The sequence below is a fragment of the Drosophila willistoni genome (genome assembly GCF_018902025.1).
Source record: "Drosophila willistoni isolate 14030-0811.24 chromosome XL unlocalized genomic scaffold, UCI_dwil_1.1 Seg141, whole genome shotgun sequence".
Taxonomy (NCBI): Eukaryota; Metazoa; Arthropoda; class Insecta; order Diptera; family Drosophilidae; genus Drosophila; species Drosophila willistoni.
The window spans coordinates 10,642,723-10,664,033 of NW_025814052.1; the positions used below are offsets into that span (position 1 = coordinate 10,642,723).

At 34.7% G+C, this 21,311-nt stretch overlaps 2 protein-coding genes across 4 annotated transcripts; one reads left to right on the plus strand and one right to left on the minus strand.

Annotated features, from left to right (window-relative positions):
* The first annotated feature begins 7,841 nt into the window (after nt 1–7,841).
* On the plus strand, nt 7,842–9,879 carry LOC6641101 (cytochrome b5). Of its 3 annotated transcripts, none has more exons than XM_015178605.3 (4): nt 7,842–8,021; nt 8,099–8,187; nt 8,264–8,332; nt 9,323–9,496. In XM_015178605.3, the coding sequence occupies exons 1-4, from the start codon at nt 7,911–7,913 to the stop codon at nt 9,402–9,404; spliced, it is 351 nt and encodes a 116-aa protein (XP_015034091.1). In that variant the 5' UTR covers nt 7,842–7,910; the 3' UTR covers nt 9,405–9,496. The 3 variants fall into 3 exon arrangements, with proteins under 3 accessions (XP_015034091.1, XP_023031028.1, XP_002064062.1); XM_023175260.2 differs by lacking the exon at nt 9,323–9,496 and adding an exon at nt 8,395–8,496; XM_002064026.4 differs by lacking the exon at nt 9,323–9,496 and adding an exon at nt 9,566–9,879 and having other exon boundaries at nt 7,846–8,021.
* An 865-nt stretch (nt 9,880–10,744) lies between these two features.
* On the minus strand, nt 10,745–19,570 carry LOC6641102 (sodium/potassium/calcium exchanger 4). The gene is made up of 8 exons (XM_002064027.4): nt 18,836–19,570; nt 13,295–13,468; nt 13,035–13,222; nt 12,789–12,975; nt 12,637–12,717; nt 12,093–12,575; nt 11,244–11,345; nt 10,745–11,175 (listed from the first exon to the last, which is right to left on the minus strand). Exons 1-8 carry the CDS (start codon nt 18,867–18,869, stop codon nt 10,838–10,840), a joined length of 1,587 nt encoding a protein of 528 aa, XP_002064063.1. The 5' UTR covers nt 18,870–19,570; the 3' UTR covers nt 10,745–10,837.
* Nucleotides 19,571–21,311: the final 1,741 nt, after the last annotated feature.

Sequence of the window (21,311 nt, forward strand, 5' to 3'; positions counted from 1 at the left end):
GAAATACGCAAAATGCAAAACAATTTTTTAGCTTTAAACATTTGCTCGCGATAAGATTGCGACAACGACTACGACGATGACTACTTTTTCCACCACTCTTAGCGGTTATGTCAATGTTTGTGTATATCCATAATGAATGGACTTGTTTACTATCTGTAGAGTAATAGGTATAACATACAGATGCGAAAACAGAAGTCCATTAATGTGACACAGAGAGAGAGAGTGAGAAAAAGAATTAATCAAAATCAATTGCCCAAAAGTTACTACCTTGTTTTAGACGAATTGCTTGGACTGAAACAAGATCACAGTCAAAATCATCTAGACAGAGAGAGAGAGAAAAAAAGGAGACAGAGAGAAGGAGAAAGAGAGAAGGAGATTGGGAAGTATCGTGGAAGGTAAAGCAAGTCAGTTGGCGTTTTAAATCTATTTTTAGCTGGTCGTACCATCGATTGATCCTCCTTCCCTTGGCTCCTCACCACCGCCTCCTTTTCAGTCCTCCCCCTTAATAGTTGGTGGTAATAATTTAATGGACGCCTTTTGCGTTCCTTCTTCGACATCATGTTGACGTTTCGTTCGACTTGATGCTCAGCATCCCATTGGGTATATTGATTGAATACTTTACTTCACTTCACTCACTTGGTAAAGGGTATATATTAGTCGAAGTCGTCTCCTCTATCTCTCCCTCTCTGTCTCTACAAATACCGATCCACATATGGTGGCTTCAGATTTATATTTAGTTCGCTTCCTGCTTTTCGAGGCACTTGAAGAAGGCAAAATGGAAATGAGAAATCAGAGGGGAGAGAGCCTTGAAATGGTATCGATGGCACTTTTTAATTCTCATCTTCGTTTTTCTGTCTGGGACAATTTTCCGGTTCCGGATACTACTCAAAGTGAGTGTGGGACTCTCGTGTGTCTGTGTGTGTGTGTGTGTGTGTGTAGGCATTTATTTTTTTAGCCCTGTCTGAAACATAATTTAGGTCATATTTCATCTTTCTTTTATTTGTTGTCTCGACAAACTAAAATTAGGCAATGGAAAATGTTTCCCATTTACCACTCCCCCCCACCCCCAAAAAAGGCACGTGCTCAGTTTCATTAAGAAGTTATATTTTAATTGTTTAAATGTCTTTCGTTTCCCTCCAGGGAGAGAGGGATAAATATAAATCCCAAATGTGAGTTCCATTCCAGAGTAAAGCCTCTCTCTCTCTCTCTCTCTCTCTATCGCTTTATCTGCAGTGACAATTAATTAAATCGTTTTGCATTGCATTCATTGTTCAATTGAATGCTAAATTAATAGAGACACAAAGCAAACAACATTTCCCATTTGTTGAGGTTATTGTAGTCGAAGTTGTTTTCTTTCTTTTTGTTTTCAGAGTTCATGTTGGTCGTCAATCGTAGGGCTTCTCTCTGCTCTGAGAATCTGGGAAATGACAATTCCAAATGTTGCAATTTTATCTTTTCTACAAATTTATTGACCTTTCCTTATAGATGGCTCATATGTATAGTCAAGATCTATTTTGTTCAGCTGAAAAATCTACATAAATTTCAATTAAATTAAAAAATACTTGGACAATTAGTAAGTGATGTGTCATTATCACTTAGTTCACAGAAGGAAAGCTATGAAATCAGCAGAGGGAAAATTGCAAAAACTGTAGAAACGGCAGAACTAAGTATTTTCAATAAAAATGAAGTAATTAAGTCGATTTGCCGACTTCGGTATACCATGCACCAGGTGAAAATATTTTAAATTTGTATGTATGTATGTCTGTTAAATTCGCCTCATAGCATATGCTATCTCGCTCACCCTCACAAAAACTCACGAGCACACTAGCGCCGCCACTAGCCTACGGCCAGCTCCGCTTTTATGGACCGCCTAGTAAAACTCGTTTTTTTCCATGTTTCTAGTCCGATTTTAATAAAATTTGCTAGATTTGCTCATCAGTGTGCTGAGTTTGGTTTCGATAATCAAAAAGTTGCAGGAGGCAATCGGTTTTTTCTAGACTCTAGAGGCGAAAGTAGGCGTGGCCAAAATGTTAAATATCAATAAACTGCACGCATACTTAAGAAATCGACATACCAAATTTGGTGGTTCTAATTTAATTTAATTTAATTTGCGGGGGCATAAGGGGGCGTGGCAAAATTTTGAAATAAACTTGAATACCGTAGATATTACAGAAGTCCAAGAAACCAAGTTTGGTGACTCTAGCTCCGAGATCTACGTGTTTATACGGACGGACGGACGGACTTGGCTACATCGACTAGGCTGTTGAACCTGATTAAGAATATATATACCTTATGGGGTCGGAAATGCTTCCTTCTGCCTGTTACTTTACCCTTCACCCTTTAGGCGCATGGTATAAAAAGTAAAATAATTAGTTTTTCGAATTCGATTTCCAAGGCCAAGGTTTAAAAAAAATGGTGCTGGAATATTTCTGAAATTTTCGGAAAGTCTTAGTCCGTTCTCAAAATCTAATTTTGAAATGCGGACATGGGCTGACTAAACTGTTAGCCATGCATAAAATGGGCGAGGATAAATATTTTTTGGGAATTTTCGAATAAAAACTAAACAAAATTTTTAAAATTCTTGAAGTCCTAGTTACAGGGTGTTGCCTATAAAGAGTTACCACTGCCATTCAAAGTTAATCTTGTTTAACTTTTTTAGGAGTTGATAGAAAATTTCCATATAAATATACCTCTAACAATAAGTCTAATCTAGGAAATTAACTTTAATTCATGATTTTATTTTCTCGAGAAATTGAACTTTTCATTGTGTCATGGTGTTCCGATCTACCCTAGATACAGACATATATGTACATACATATGTCAGTTTATATATATTTGTTGGTATTTTTATTGTCCATTGCCTTGTTTTACATTAAGTTAATTAAATTTGCACTTGAGAGCAATTTCTCAAGTGGATGATGACAAGAACAACAACAACAACAAAAGCAAACACAGATGAGTGCAGAGGGAGGGGTAAGGGGGCAATAAGTATTGCTCTACATCCATTCCCAGTCTCAGTCTCACAGTCTCAATGGATATTCCTTCCTTTTTATATGATTGACACTTTTTATGATCATCATTTTCTGTTTGTTCTTTTTGTTCGATTTTCAATAGATACGCATAGAGATTTTATGTTCTATTTTTTTGCTAAACTTTTGTGGAACAATAAACTTTTGTGAATAGATGAGTTTGGGTCACTTTTTTTTTTTTTTTTTTTTTGTTTTGCGTGTGTCTTGGCTCATCTGAATTACAGTTAAAAGAATTTTTAGCCACACACACTAAATTAACTGAAACATTATGTTAATTAATGTTTTGCTTCCAAAATTTAGATTGACTTCGAAACGGTTCTTGCCACTTAATTTGTTTTTTTTTTTTTCAATGCTTTTGGACTTCTATGTGTTTTTTTTTTTGCTGGCTAAGCAAATCAGATGAGTTTCGTGTTTGATAAACACACATCACATGAAACAGCAACAACAACAACAACAACAACAACGACAGCAACAACAACAACTACCAAACCGTAAAGCGATAAATTCATTTTTTTTTTTTCATTTTTACAAAAATTTTTAGATTCCGAATTCAGTTTCAGATTCTCAGATTCAGTTTACCGAATGCCCCCTGGCGCATTCGCTTGCCTTTTTGGGGCTTACTCTCTGCCTCTGTCTTTCTCTCTTGCTCTCTCTCTCTGTCTTTGTCTCCATCTCCATCTCTGATCGAGCGTAACGCCATGCACGCGCCTTTAAGGAATTCTTAAATTCGTTCTTTCCACTTTTGTCGTGCCCAAAAAGGGCAGTGACTTTATTTTATCTTTCCTCCTGGTGAGGGGGAATCTTGGCGGCTGCTGCTGCTGCTGCTCGTTTCTGCTACAGTTTTTTCGGGTAGGCGGGCAACGGGTTTTATTTTCCACACCCTTTGACAGATCATAGCTTTATATTGGGTATATTAGCATTGGCAAGAGAGATAGAGAGAGAATTCCAATTGAAACATTAGTCATTCAGTCTCACGAATCAACTAAATGAGGCTTAAAACTAAAAAGAATTGAATGAATGCAATTGTATTGAGGTGAAATGAATGCAACAGAATACTTAAATGAACAAAATGAATAGTAGTCGAACTCATTTATGCATTCAGTTTGGGTTTCGACATATATGAATAACCACTGACTTACCAACTCACTTGTTCAAATACTATTCAGAAAAGTAGATGAACTAAAGTCATTGGCCACTTATACCAAAGATTTTTTTCCTGTCTTTTTTTGAAAATACTCCATTTAAGATCATATCTGATTAATTCAATTGAATTGCTAATATGGATTTAAAAGATCTATTTATAGTGCAAGATGCTGTAATCGTTGCACTTCGAAGTGGGGAAACTTTAAACTTAGAACAGACTGAACAAGTGAGTCAACTGAACAAGTGAGTCAGTGAGTGAGTGAGTGCCTGAGTAATTCAACTTGTTCACTCATTAAAATGTGACTCAGTAAACTTGTTCATAAGTCATGAGTCGTTAAGCCCAAGACTCGAAAACTTTCTGAGTTTTCGAATAATTCAGTCAGCATTCAAAGAGTATTCAAAAAACCGTGCAGGTTTTAAGTTCAAAACCATTGGTACAGGTACAGGGTATTTTCGTATCCATACTACAAAAAATATATGTTTTTTGTGCAATCTTTTCTTTGATTCCCACACCACACCGAAACACAACAACAACAGAGATCGCCAAAAGCACGTTCTACTGAAACGCAAAAGAGATACATACATACATATGTATGTACATATGTATGCATATACGCAAGACCAAGCCAAGCCGATTATATTGAATACTTTTCGTATAACACAGTTATTTAAGGCTAAAACCAAAAATAAAATATTTGTAGGATTTCAATCATTAGATTTGAATCGATTATGCAATGCTTCATATCATTTCATTTCTGACTTTTCAAGGCTTTGTTAACTGTTGAGTTTTTTTTTTTAGCGCCACTTGCAACCGGTTTGGTGGGTGACCACAAAGAAAGAAAAACAATCGAAAAGTGAAGTAGCCATCGGCCAAGTTCAATGTCAAGTTCGTGAGCTCCGTTGCATTTTAGCTTCCTTTCAACAGAGAGAGAGAAAAACTTGACTGTGAGCTCATCATCAGAGACACGCCCACCATGACAACATTTTAGCTCTAATAAAAAGGAGGAATACGCAGTTTTTGTTATTGTTGTTCTGATATTAAATGGACATTCAAGATTTTTATCTCCCTCAAGGACATACAGAGGAACCTAACTTCTTTGCGTGACTCACAATTGAATGAAATGCGTGAGTCATGATGCTCAGGCCAAAAAAAAAAAAAAAAAAAAGAATTTTGTTTTTGGGGCAAAGGAAGTTAGTCAAGCATGACGAATAAGAAGCTCTAAATAAAACAAAAAACAAAAAAAGGCTTACGAATCGGGAAAAAAAAACTTATGCAATCAGTAAAGTTACAAAAATTAAGCTTCAGCTGCAAAATATTGTGAGTGTTTCTTAGAAATATTTAGATTAGAAGCAATCACACAGAGTATAAAGGAGAGCGAAAGGGAGAGTCATAGTTATGATGTAATACATATGTCCCGTCCCTTGAATAACACATTTTCGGTAGAAATTTTTGTTTATTTGGAATGTATGTAATTGTCACGCTAGACACTAGAAAAAAATCTTTATAATTTAGAGATACATTACATGTATTTTACAGTCTTTGTCTTTTTGTAATCAACTGGGAGGGAGGCATTTAATAATTACGTGAACTTCGAACAGGATAGGGGGGGAGTTTAGAAAAATTTGACAAAGGAAAGGCTTACTTGAAAGTATATGCATATAGAAAGCTCTAGTCCAGATAGCTCTCGCAGGCGGATATATCTCTTACTCGGACGAATTTAACGTTCCCGAAAGCATGGATTTCATACAAAACCCGTTCAGACGGATAGCTTTCCGCCCACGAGGGCTTTCACTGTGTATATACATACATACATACATAGTATGTGTGTGTATGTGTATTCTGCTCACTGTATTAATACATATCCCCTAATATAGCCGTAACTACTAGGAGTTTAATTTGGGGGGCAAGGACCAAAAACATTTAGTTTCAAATCATTTGTATGTGATGGAATAAGGAGGAGAGGAAGGAGAGAGAAGAGAGTGCCAGTTGATTGTCCCCCATTAGGTACTTATCAGAAAACAAAACAAAACCAAAAACAAAAAAAAAACAGCATCAGCTGATTGTATTCGGGGAGATGATACTGTTAGATAACTTTATTTAACTTGCTAATTTTTATTATCTTCTTATCTAACGTGTCTGTGTGAGTGCAAGAGCGTAGTTAGGGAGGGGAACTAACACCCCCCACCCGCCCTAGGGCTAGAGTTGCAGAATGTCCTTCTAGCCTTCGAATCTAGGAAAGGCTCCTATAATAAAAAGTAAACTTAAATAAGTAGGTCCTATTTCCCGATGTTAAACTACAAAATTGTTTATAAAAATTAACAGCATGAACCTAACATATTAGCAAGATGGTTAGTTTGGTTTAACTAAATATTTAATATGCATTCCAGAATGGTTTTGTTCCTGTTTAATATATATGTATATAAACAAAAAAATGGCCTTATTATCATGATTTTGTTAAACTAATTAAACACGCAAACAACGGGTAACAATAAAGATTATCTACCGTTACCCCTCCCTCCTCTCTTCACTTACCACTCCTGCTAACCCACACACCCGGCGAACCCAAACACTCCCTCTCTGTCTATCACTTACTCTCTCTCACTCTCTCTGTCTGTCCGTTTCTCGCCTTTTCTAACGTATTTTCTCAGTGGCCACAATTGTTTATTTCTTTTATTTACATTAAGCACGCAAAATAAATTTAAATTTATTAAACAAAATTGCGTTTTCTAGTTGTTTTTTTTCACACTGTTTGTTACTGAGCAGTGAAATTTTATTGATTTTCCAGTACGACAAACAAAAAAGAGTACACAAATTCAGGAGCCACAATACATGACAAAATATTATTGTTTAGTTTTTATTAAATTATTTGGTGGGTTGTTTTCATCTGAATAGTTTTTTTCTCTAGCTTTCTCTCTCTCTCTCTCTTACACCCGCGCTGCCCTTTCACCCTGGCATTGACAGGACATTAACTTACCACCTTCTCCCCCTGTTTCTTTTCCTCTGGTGTTTTTTTCTCGCTTTGCCGCCTGGAACACACCCTGTTTTTTAGTTGTTGTCTTGCTTCTTCCTTTTTCCTTTTTCACAACAACAACACGGAACACACACTCACACACACAGACAAAACAGCAACAAATGCAAAAACAAAAAAAATAAACTAAATAAATAAACTTATTGCTGGTTTACAATAACCACAAACTCTCATTGTTGCTGCTGGTTTCTTCACTTGGCTTAAAGCAGCCGCCATTAACGGTAAACAAGAACAACAAAAAAATGCACTGTTTAACTGATTATATTTATAATTAATTTATACTTAAGGCGCGCGAATTCATTTCGAACATTTTGCAATCATTTTGTGCAACTTCACTTTTTATATTCCTTTTATATTAATTTTGCAACTAACCTCTAACTAGTTGTTACAATTGCACAATAAACTTTTCTCAGATCATTTGATTTACTTTGATTCATTAAGGAAATTTTTTTATTTTTTGTTTTTTTTTTCGCTTACACCTAAAGTACCGCTATATGTTAGCTCGCAAATGGTTCTGTTAAATTTGCCAGCCCGCAAATGATTCTGTTAAATTTAACAGGCTCGCAATTGATACTGTTAAAATTAACATACTCGCAAATGATAGTGTTGAGTCGCTGTTGTCTTACAGGGAACAGCTGATCGGTCTTAACATTAAAAGTGTTAGCAAACTCACACATTAAACTACAATTAAACGAAAAAGATCAGAAAAATGAGCAAGAAAGAAATATCTTTAGCCACCGTTAAGGAACACAACAAGCCCGAAGATTTGTGGGTTATCATTGAGGATAAAGTGTATGATGTGACGAAATTTCAGAATGAGGTTGGTAAATAAATTAGATAAAACGATCACATGTCGTTTAAAAAAGAAAATTTATGTCATTTGCATTTTGAATACAGCATCCTGGTGGTGAGGACTCTCTAATCGAAGTGGCTGGCCGTGACGGCACAAGGGAGTTTCTAATGGCTGGCCACAGCTCTGAGGCCAGGTGGGACCTATTCGCTTACGAAATATTAATCAATGTTATGATATTGTTTATTAATGAATCCATTATTTCATTTCAGAGAGATAATGGTAAAATATTACTTGGGCGATTTGGCAGCCAGCGATAGAAAAAAGAAATGTCCAGTTAGGTGAGAGAGATTCATGTGGCGCTAGCCCCCTGACAATGGCACTAATAATAATCTTATCACAGCATACCAATACATACATCAATTCATCCAAGCAGCATGATCTCATTTCGAATGAAAACCTTGGCCGTTCTCAATTCTGTTAACGTGTTTTAGATTCAAAATCGGTAAAAGCATGTTTGATGAATCTCAGAACAACCTTGAAAATGTTGATTACATTAATAATACATCATTTTGGCTTCAGTTGTACATAAATTTAATATTAGATCTTTCGCATGACCCCAGTGTTTATACTAGGGAAATACTAATTTCACAATTTCACGCGCAATCATCTAATCAATTGTGCAAATGTTTATATAGCAATTATGACCTTGAAAGCAAATTGTTTCAGTCATTTTTGTTTGAACAATTCAACATTCAACAACAAATTCATTAACAATCATAATCTCTTTGCTTTTACATTTTTACAAAAACAAAGCCAAAAAATAAGCGTTAGCTGCAAATCCTTTTCAAGTACCAAAGTAAAGTTCTACAAAAGCTGAAAATTTTAGCAAAATCTACAAAAATTGGGTTTGTAAATAAAATATACAAATTTAAAAAAAAAAAGCTAAAGAAAAACAGGAAGAGGCTTCAATTATAGACTACTAGTCAGCCTTTTCTATTAGATATTATTCTAAATACACAAATCAATGGAAAACCAACTACAAGACATAATCTACAAAAATAAAAATTGTATAGCTTCGATATTATTTATCGACACCCTACAGCATGTTTTAATATGTATATGTATTTGTATATAATCGAGCACTTGGCATATCCTGCCAACAATAATGCAATACTCACTGCACACACACACACATACATACATATGTATATAGTTTATCCTTCTGCACGTGTTGTGAGAGTTCTGTTTATTTAGTTTTCGTTTTTTCCTCCCCTCTCACAGTTATTATTCTTTCTTTTTGGTTTTTTTTTCTTCTTCTTTAAACCTAGTGACCCGATTACTGACCAAGTTGATGCCACCAACGCTAGTAATGAGCCTGCTGCAACCAAACAATGTTGCATATTGCATTAACCAATCTCCCCTAATCCGTTGTGTTCTGCTTAACCCACTCGATTACTTACGAATTTTCAATAGCTATATATACATAACACTATATACACACACACATATATACATATATATAATTTTTGCTAATATTTTTATCAACATTTTTTTGCGCTATTTACCTGCAGTTGCAAAGGAATCGGTCTGACCATTGGCGCCGTCGTTTTGGGCATTACATTAGTTTATGTCCTAAAGCGAGGATTAAACAAAAATTAATATGCACACTATTGCTGACACTTGACACTACACGACGGATTGATATCTACAAATATGTGCTGCAACATCATTCCGTGTCCAAAGTAATTAGAAGCTACTGCAATATCCTATATATACATTTATCATGCCTAAAATTTGTTAATGCATTATTGTTCAGGAATTTTCGTGTACAAACTGAAATGAATTGTATAAATTTTTTATATTATATGAGAAATATTTCTATTAATATACTTATATACTTTATGGGGTCGGAAACGTCTCCTTCTGTGCGTTACAAACATCTGACCAATTTTATAATACCCTCTGCAAGGGTATAAAAACAAATGTTTCTTTGTCCATAAAATTATAGCGAGCATAGGAATTCCCAAGCGTTAACTTGTTAATTGTAAATGATTATACGCTTTCGATGACATGTGCATACCGCTTGGGAAATTTATATCGATAAATATCGATATCACAAAACGAGTGGCTCACTTATCGAACTTTCAATGGCCCATTCTCTGCATTTCCTTGGAAACAATACTGAAACATAAGAAACAATGGATCCTGTATCCTTTTTGAAATGGATCATACTGGCGCATGTAAGTCATCCTTTTTGGGTGTATGTGTGTGTCTTTTTGTTAAATCTCATATATTAATCGTATAAATACATTATTGAATTTGTTTGGTTTGGTTTTTGGTTTTTGTTTTGTTTTGTTGATGTTTGTTTGGTTTGTCTTCTTTTTGATCACCGCGCTTCTGCTTCTGCGACCGAATGTCGTGGAAAAAGTCTACTTTAATAATAGTAATAGTAATAATAATAATAATAATAATAGTAATAAAAAAAAAGTATTATTACAATAACAGCATAACGTATAACGTAACTCAACTACCAAGGTAGATAGAGGATAGAACAGAAAATACATATTAATTAATTAAAACGACGACTGCACTTAGATTTTTTTGTTTGTTTTTTTTTTTTTTTTGTGGATATTTTTTGTTGTTGTTTTTTTTTTTGTTTTGTTTTCTTTGGGAATTGTTGGAGAATTTTTTTAATGGATTTGTTTTTTTTTTTGTTTTTGTTTTTTTTTTTCTTTGATTTCATTGCATGCAAATCTAAATTTGAATTTTTTGGAACATTGTTTTTTTTGTTTTGTTTTTATGTGGAGATTTGAGTCCATTCCCATTTATCATTTCGATTGCACTCATGATCGTCCGCAGGTGGGCAAATTGACGCGGAAGAACACATTTAGCTCGATGAGTGAGGCGAATACCATGAAAACCAAATACATGACCAGGCACGCGGTGCCCACCTTTTTGTCCAGCTTGAACTTATTCGTCGAGAATGTCAGATAGAGCAGAAATAGCGTGGACAGTAATGTAATGGCCGAATATTCCAATCCGGCTGAATTGATGGCCACATAATTCTGTCCCGGCTGTATGGGAAAGTAAACGGACTTAATTAGCCAGGGCACTCCAAGGCATAAGAGTATATCGAATGTATTCGATCCAATTGAATTGCAAATGCCCATCGATCCGTGACCTGGAACAAAAAAAACAAACAGTAAATGAGCCATACAAAAAATCAAGGATATGCATAGGAAAACCTACCGCGTTTCGCCACAATCACACTGGATACAGCCTCTGGAACACTTGTGCCGGCGGCCAGGAAAGTGATCCCCATCACTGAATCGGGTATCTTAAGTGTATCACCTGCATAAACAACAAAGATATTAATGTTTTTAAGCCTCAAAGTATAATAATGCAATGTATATCTATTTTAGAAATTCTAAGCATTCAACAAGAAAAATCTTATTTAACACATTTTGTAAAGGATCACCGATTAGATTTCGAATCCTAAAATGTCATTAACGACAAAAATGTCGAGCAAGAGAACTAAAATTCCAAGAAGTAAGTAAGTCCACTCGCCGACTTGGGTATACCATGCACCAGATGAACCAAATATTTCAAATTTCGAAAACCAAATGTGCCTTATAATATATGCTATCTCGCTCACTCTACAAACACACGAGCACTCGAGCACGCCGCAACTAGCCAACAATCAATTCTGCCCTTATGGACCACGTGGTAAAATACGTTTAGACACATATAAAATTTAAAAGAAAAATATGAAAATACGACATCAACTTGTCGAACATTAAGTTTTGACTTCTGGAAGGATATTTGTGGATGACTTGACTGTATAGTTTGCCTTAAAGTCCCCTAAATCTCAAAACAATTTAGAAAATTTTATCACACTGTGCTATTAGAGGAGGGGTGATACGTAATGCAGCATAACGTATACGACATGTGTTTCGAGTAATAATTTCCACTTGGGCAATGGGTTGACGTTTTTGTTCTAAATTTTATTTAAATTTTCTCCTGCTATCACTTTGAAAAACAAAAACAAAACGTCAAATGTGACGGAAAGATAATGAAAAGTATTTGGGGGGAACTCACCAATTATGGTTATCATCCACGCTACGACATAAGACAGCGATCCAATCCAGACAATGCACATGATGAAGGTCAATGGAAAGATTTTATTATTTTTGGCCTTCCTGCAATCGGGAATGGCTATGCGAAATAGTAGATGTATGGGCCAGATAATTAGCCAGGTAAACTGGGCAAAGCAACTCTTGTCCTTGGGATATTTAAGCAGGGAATAGCCCTCCTCCTGTTGTTCGGGTATAGCGATGACATCGGTTGCTTGCTGCTGTGCCTCAGCATCGGCATTGTCAATTGAAGCGGATATAGATGGAATTGCGCCTCCACCTCCGTCACCTCCTCCTCCTCCTCCGCCATCGGCGATTGCTGCTAGTGAAGATGTTGTTGTTGTTGTTGCTGCTGTTACTGCTGTTGTCACTTTGACTTGTTCGTTATTAAGACCACCATTCAACTGTATAGTAGCCATATTCTGACATATCCGATTATCGGCCAGCTCTAAAAAGTGCCCAAATGAATGGAGAGATAACAATAAAAAAATGTCGTATCCTTTTCTTACCTGGATCCTTTTCATTGCTATTCTTTGTGTGTATACTGCAATTGGATGATCGACTGCGAGAACGTGCCTGTTTAACGCCACCTGTGTGAAAGAATTGATCAAATGATGATACAATAAAGCCCAGCATCATCATCACTAAACCCAATGTTTACCTTTGGCGCACTTTTGAAAGGATTTATCGAAATACATAACTGCCAAATAGACAGCATAGAGTGATACCAAAATCAATGCCTCATACCACTCGACACGCTCGTCATGCATCACACAGATGAGTATGGCCACAGTTACTCCATAGGCGATGCTGTCTCGCGTTAATGGCCACCAATCCAATGGTATGGTCTATAAAAATCAAATTTTAGGATTCAGAGAGTGTTTCTCTTCATCTTGGTGGTACTTACCATTCCAGCTCCAATGCCGCAACAGGCGGCCACTGCCAAAATATTAAAAACCGCCGAGCCCACAATGGTCCCAACACCGATGTCACCCTCTGTGATAAATGTGCCTATCACATTGACAAACAACTCGGGGGCCGATGTGGCTGCAGCCATAAATGTGGCCCCCGCCACATCGTTGGACATGTTGAGGGCTACGAAAAAAAAGGATCACACAAAGAAAGGGATAAGCGAAAGAGAGAGGAAGTTTAATCGATCGTTATTACCTGCACATATTTTCTCAACTGCTGGCACAAAGTACTCATCACATACTACTGCTAATGCTACAAATAAATATAAACTGGCTATAACATGAAGTACAACAGCACCGGACTGTCTTTGCGCCTCCGAGAATAGATCTCTGGGGAAATCATCAATGGCGGGCAGAGTACAATTTGCATCTGTAATATCACATGGAAAAAATTGTTATCATTTTGATTGTCATCTTTTAGGCGCACATATTCACGATATTCACTAACATGTGCGTACATAAACAATTTTTGTTCTTAAGCTAAATCATTTTGAATAATAATATTAATTAAAAAAAAAAACGGTCCAGTCTTATTAATATCTCTATATAGAGAACTTAAAGACTTAAATATCCTAAAGAGGTTAAGAACTTATATTATCAGTGTGAATCTTTTAGTATTTGAAAAACTTTAAATACTAAAGTAACTTCTGCCAGGTATAGGAGAATTGTGAGAGCATTTGCTCCTTGTAGTATGCAATAGACAATAGACTAGTACAGAGTTCACCTTTGATACAAGTGTAGAAATTTCTTGGGGATCAAAAAAAAATGGTTCTCTATGTTTATATACGATGTATACAAGGCTTACAGAAGGTACAGTCAATACTTTTCCAAACTATTGCCTACATGAAGGGGCAAAATTTTGAATTCCTAAAACCGCCGCGTAAAGAAAAAAGCGCAACGTGAAGTAAAACTTCTTTAGAATTTCTATTCTAAAGAATGAACGACAGTAAAAAACAAAAATATTTGTCCCCGTGTAGCAATTATTATTTGAGAAGGCTCACAGATGGCGGAAGGGACAATATATTTAAATAAACCAACGATTACTAAGCAACTTAAAAGCATGTAATTTAAACTCAATACTTTTAAACATATTTCGACTTACTTTTAAACTTAAGGAAAGGAAAGAAGAAAAATGATTTTCTAAGCTGTCTAAATCTTCAAGGACATGTTTTATTCTATTCGCACATTTGGTTGGAACAATAACAGCTGTTAAATCAATGAATTTTTCTCCACATGTTGCTAAAACTTTTCGACTTGAAACCTTTTAGGAGAAATGTCTTCTCTCATTATATGAAAAAAAAAAAAAATACAACTAATAAATATTATCAACTTATACAAAAACTGCTTCAAAAGTTGGCAAGGTTTTTGAGTTTAGATAGTTGAGATAGTTGAGAGTTGAATTATTGGTTTTTATCAGGAATCCAAAAACGATTAAAATTCAACTATATTTATGTGAGTTATTTATAAATTTATAAAATCATTCAACCAATAATGGGAAAACAAAACAGAGTCATCTCAATTAGAGTTAAACTAATGAAAAGGGCAAGATATTTAACACACAGAATAAACCAAACTAATTGAATTTTATAATTATGATATTCACACTACACTACACACACACACACACACACACACACACACACACACACACACACATTGATCATTGATGAGTGATCAGCTAATTGAGATTAATTGGTTATACGCACTTTTCATCTTTCCGTTACGTTCAAAAACACAAAATTTTCTCTAATAATAGCCACACAAGTTTATACAAAATTTATCTATGTGCCACAAAAAAAAAAAATGAGAAAAAAAAAACAAAAGAAATAAGTGAAATTATGCGCTTTTCTTTTTGCGTCAGTCTCAAGCGCCGCTGAAGAACTGAACCAGCGGTGCTGCAAGATCCGACGCAAGTCTGGACAAATACCCCCAAAGACCGTAGCCGATTCAATCTTAAGCAAAAGCAGAGACACTTTAAGAAACGACTATTTAGTTACCCTGTAAACTAAAGTTCTTTGAAATATATTCATGTCCATTTGTCCATTTGTCTAATGAACATTTAATAAATTATTTCAGATTTAGTTAATGTTTATTGATTTTGGTTTTTTTTGGCATGCTGGGTATCAAGAGTAAATAAATATTTCAAAGTTTGCTTTGCAATTGCCTTCGATGACGAGATTATGAGACTATGATGACAATGGTTTCTATATACTTGATTATCGATCAGCAAACTATCCAAATTTAGGATGTCGGGCAGAGGCTAGAAACCGGAAACAATGGATAAAACAAGATGCTTTTGATGTCATCCAAATTGGATTGAAATAACCGACGCATGCTGTTTGTTCTAAAAACAGAAGCCCAATCAATATTGTCAGACGATCAGTCAACCAGGCCGCCCAGTCACCCAGTATCCAGATCAGACTAGGGCAGCCCTCCCTCCACCCCCCAAGTCCCATTCGATTATAACAAATGAGAATAAAAATGGAGCAAAGAACAATAGCAATAACATTCAATTGGCGCTAAGGCGGCAGCAAATTTCTTGCCTTTGGTCTTCCATACTCCAAAAAAAAAAAAAAATAAAGTAGGATAAATATAAAGAGCCGGATTTAGGTAAGGGCATGATCGTTCAATAGTAAATATATTAGGCCTCTATTTTGCTTCATCCGTCCCTGGAATACATACACAGATAGATGTACATATGATATGCCAAGAGTTGGCTGAAAGTGTTAAAGTGTCATGAAAAAGTTGTTATAAAATGTTTTAATTAGATTAACCTTTCTGTTTGAGGATTTTTTGTACGATATTTAAGCGTGGAATCTGAATATCTTATAACATTTCGAAAAACAATTGAGGTCAAAGTCGTTAGTAAATATTTCTTATGATGATCTTTCACACACATTTTTGCCTCAGATCGCTTTCAATCTTATGCACTCTCTTTCTCTCTCTCTCTCTATCTCTCTCTCTCTTTCTCACTCACTCTGACACCCTTTACGGGGGGGTCAATTGAGTCAAACACACATTTTCTTGTTGACCAACAGACCAGCCCGCATAATGCCTTAATCAACATTTACGGGCTGGAGCTGGAGGTGAAGCTGGAGCTGGAGCTCGACCAGAAGCTGCAAACTGCAGTTGCAGGGCATCGGTTGCCGCTGTTAATGATAATAAATTTACCATGGATAACAGAAAAAGAAGAAGAAAACATGAAATTCAATCACGGTAAAGTAAATTAAATTCACTTCAATTGAATGACAAACGCATAAACAGTAAAACTTTTACAATTGTCTGTAGATTGTGACTTTTTTATACATATACATATACATATATGTATATGTATATATATAGGTACATACATACATATGTATGTATATCAGTATATGGCTATAGCTTAGTCAGTTGCATATCCTGTCAACTTAAGTCTTAAGTAGTTGTTAATCATTCTCTACGTTCTTTATGTCAAAATGGCCTATCAGGTGGAAATTGAAAGAACGAACTATGAAACTATTTTTAGCATTAGCAATCCATTTCGTTTGACATCTCCTCTCTCTTATTTACATATATATATCTATATGTCATGATATGATCTATCTGATTGTGGCGATTTCGGCATCGTCCAAAGCACTTTACAAACTCAGAGACAACAGAAACAGATAGGGTATAATGAAAAAAATAAAAAAAGAAAAGAATTCGAATTAGTAATAGAATTCCAGGTAATGTTTAAGCAATTAAAATCAATGATGCATATAGTAAATATCGGTTTCGGACATTTGTTGATAAATGTTTGTCTGCTATTCAAAAGTATAACTCTCTCTAATTAACGGTACTTGCTAGATAACTCATTTTTGCCAAGCATTGGGGCATTATAGTAAAAATAATAGTGATATTACGTATACGCCTTGTTGTGCATTGTTGAAACTCTTGTATAAAAGACTTTTATTCTGCAACTACCAGTAGAAATATCAGAATATATATACAATATATATATCAATAACACGTATACGCCTTGAGGTTTATATGTTTTTACTTTGATTTCTCTTCTGCAAAGCTTCTGAAATATGTCGACAGATCTATTGACTATATATGGTATGGTATATACATATGTATATATTGCTTTATTTACTATTATTTATGTACATATACATTTTCTTTTTTTTTTTTTTGTATATAAAGTAAGCAAAATCAACGCCACAATGCGTTTTAATATGACTTTTGTATACCGTTTAAGTAAATCTCGGCTCAGTTTGGTTCAGCTTGTATATCTCTCAGTATTCAGATCCGCATCTGGCGCATCTATCTGTGTGTGTGTGTGTGTGTGTGTGTGTGTGTGTGCGCGCGTTTGATGAGTGTGTGTGTGTGTATATATCATTGTAGTAAGTTAGACTTACTTGGCTAATCTATTATTTGTTCAAGTTGCAAGTTTATGTGTACCTAAAGAATAATACCTAAATTTGAGATGAAACTAAAATATAATAATAAATGTTTAATTTAGATATATACAAACAGTTCGAAATATATATATATATAGAAAATTTCTTTAAGCTTTAATTAGTTAAATTTTCAATTAATTTATTTTGACAGCTTTTGGATTTGTCTGCTTTGATCTTGGCTTTATTTTAGTTTGTTTTTTTTTTTTTGGTCTATTTAGATTTTAACGCTTGATTTGCTTAGCAATTTCTATTGAATTTTGATGAAATGTTTTTTGTTAAGCTTAAAACTTTGTTTATTTCAATTTGATTTGAACATCATCAAATTCAATAAATTGAGTTTTGAAAAAACAAACACACACACACAACAGCAACAACAACAAGCCGCATTGTACAAATGAAGTCATCTAGAAAAATTACAATTTTGCATGAAAAAAAAAAGACGAGAATAAAAAAACAAAAAATTGATGGAAAGAACTAACTGAACAAATAAGCACAACAACAACAACAAACAAGAAGAGCGGCATTGTTGTTGTTGTTGTTGTTGTTGCTGTATTTATTGCTGTTGTTGTTGTTGTTGTTGTGCATAGTAAATGTCATTAAGTTTCACTTAATGAGCCAATTTAGACAATTGATCCATATACTTTAGTTTACGCGCACACACAAGTACAGAGATGAAGAGGTCCATACACACACACTCACACACACACACACACACACATACACACACAAACACTCACATATATATATATACATATATATATTTTGTATAATGTTTTCGTATAAGAAATTGAGCCAAAGGGGGGCGAGATACCAAATAGAAAGATCTATTCCAGACGACAACGATAACATCTTAAGCTATATGTATAGCTACATATACATACATATATCTATATGGTATGTATGTATATGCATGACGTCACTAATTAAAGCACAATTTTAAAATATTAAATGGAACACGCACAGCATTTTATGGCTTTACATCTCAACTTTATAACCTTAATTACTTGGTTAATTCTACTTCAAACAGAAAAAAAAAAATGTATGAAATTTTATTACAAAAAATTAAGGTTTTTTTTGTTCATTAAATTTAAATTGATTTAGTTGCTGATTCTTCTTTTCTTTTTTTTTTTTGTTTAATGGTAAAACTCAAGGCCTAGTTGAGCTTAAAGTTACTTATAGGTTATGTTAGCTAGTTTATGAGGTGTTTTTTTTTTTTTTTTGCTTTTTGCTTTTTCTTATTATAATTTGTTTTTTTTTTTTTTTGTATTATGTGATGTTGTTATTATTATTATTTCTTTTTTTGGATTATGTACCCGTAGTGCTGCTAAGACCCCAATAGTCTTCCATTGCTGCACGGTGTTGTAGTGGTGATGGACACTCGTAAACTGCGCTGCGACGTTAATATGAAACGCAATCTCAATCTAGAATCTCGGATCACACGAAAAAAAAAACAAAAACAACAAAAAAAAAAGAAAGAAATATCTCAAATCTCAGTGTGTCCGTCCACACACTTCCTCCAGCACACACAAGCGCCTGCTTGCCTCTCCTGCTCTGTCTCTCTCTCTCTCTCCCTTCACCGTTGCGGGCAGATCCCACTTCAATATGGTGTTGATTTCGGTTCGTTTTTTTTCATTCCTTCTTCTAAGGCAAGCGGCAAAAGCGGCGAAAACGACAGTAACGGTAACGGTGGCGGCTTAGCCTCACTTAGTCACACACACACACACACACACACACACATACACAGAGAGAGAGATGCGCGCGCGGTAGATTTAAAGAGCGGGACAAATATATGTACATACATAATACATGGATTTCAATTGTGGGATTTACTGGAGATGTATCCACAGTGACACGATCACGACGAAGACGACGATCAAATCGACGACAACGAGTCACACGCACACCCACACACACACGCCCACATACACTAATACACACGCGCGCACACTCACACACAAACACTTGTCCGAGCCGAGTTGATGTCTCACTTAATGCATCTTAAGGCATAAATCAAGGGGCAATCATATAAAATAAAAATAACAACTAACATAAAAAAAAAAACCAAAAAAAAAAAAATTGAAAAAAATGATTTAAAAAAAAAAAAAAATAAAAAATGCCGAAGCTTCTTCTTGTTAACCGACTTTTGACCCGACCACGATGACTTTTTTTCACTTGTCAACAAATTTGGCGCTTTCTTTGCTTTTGTTTTTTTCGGTTTTGGTTTTTTTTTCTTAATTTCTTATTAAATATATTAACATTTAATGAAATTTGTTTGGGGGCGGGGAGTTTTTTTTTTTTTTTTTTTTTTTTTTTTTAGTTTCTTTAATAGATTTTCTTTTGGTTTTATTAAATTTGTTGTGTTGTTTGTTGCTGTATTTCTTGTATTATTATTTTTGTTTTTTTTTTTTTTTGTTTTTGGTATTGTCTTGTTGCCGCCGACGTTGACGTTAAACTGATAATTCTGATTCGGGGTTTGGAGCGCTTTAGGTCCAAAACCGTAGAACACATGAGAGCTGAGCTTGATTTTTTTGTCGTTTTATTTATTTTTGGTTTTTTTCTGTTTGGTTGGCTTTTTATTCTATAGAGCAACATTTGCAGTTGTATATAGGTACCATCCTCTATATATATATGTACATACACTGGCGACAATGCGAGTATTGTGGTATATAGTATATATATATATATATAGACGATAAATGTACATACGTATCTACATATATACATACATACATATATGTATGTAGATATATTTGTATGACTTTTAACTAGACTATAGACTATGTGCCTAATACAAACATTCACACAAAAGCCGATTGCATGCCACACCAGAGAGAGATTCTATGTATATGTGTATGATGTGTGTGTGTGTGTGTGTATAGGTGGGTGGGTGGCTGGTTGCTTAGGTATGTGTGGGAGGGGTACACTTTTCATTATATATTATCTCTATAGTTTTCCTTTTTAGTTTTTCTTTTTTTATTTTTGTATTATTTGGATTTGATCGATTTAAGTTGATACTCCAAGTTAGGCAGAGGTCAAGTCATGGTAGAGCGATCAACTAATTAGCATTTGGCTTAGACTCGTGCCATTTAATGCCCACATATTGGGAGAATTGGCTAATGTATATTGGCCAGTTGCCTCTGGCACCTTGTCGTGCCTAAAAGAAATTCAATAAAAACTAACAAATTTACTACACCGACACAGTGATACTTTATATGAAATGAATTGGAATAGCTTTCAATAACTATCAACACTCAATATTCTCAATGCTCAATGTTAAATTCAATCCTTAAAACTCAATTAAAGCATTCTTTAAGTTTATTGGGTTTTTTTTTTCGTAACGCATACGACGTGTTGTACGTAAAAATTTGCCTATTGAAAAAAAAAAAAAAAATTTCAAAAATTAGAAAAACACATGTTTAACACTTAATAGGCATGTTATTCAAGTACTCTTACGGTATTATTATATATTATTTTTTGAGTAACTGAAATAAACATACATTCTTTGGAAAAAAGTTGCGTTTGGTTAATATTTAAATGTTAAACTTCTTAATTTTAAATTTTCCGGAACTGAAGAAAAATTTTCGAGGTTTTTTGAAAATCCGGGTCATAACTAACTCTCCCCTACATATCAAGTGGGTCTAATTTAATTAAGTTGGTAAACATGTAAAGCTGGCTAAAACAAGTAATCAATTTATTATATTTTATAATTAGACTAATATTAAAAGTCGTACAGGTGTACAAAAAAATATTCTACACCCCCCCCACGCCCATTTCATTTTTCAGATTTTA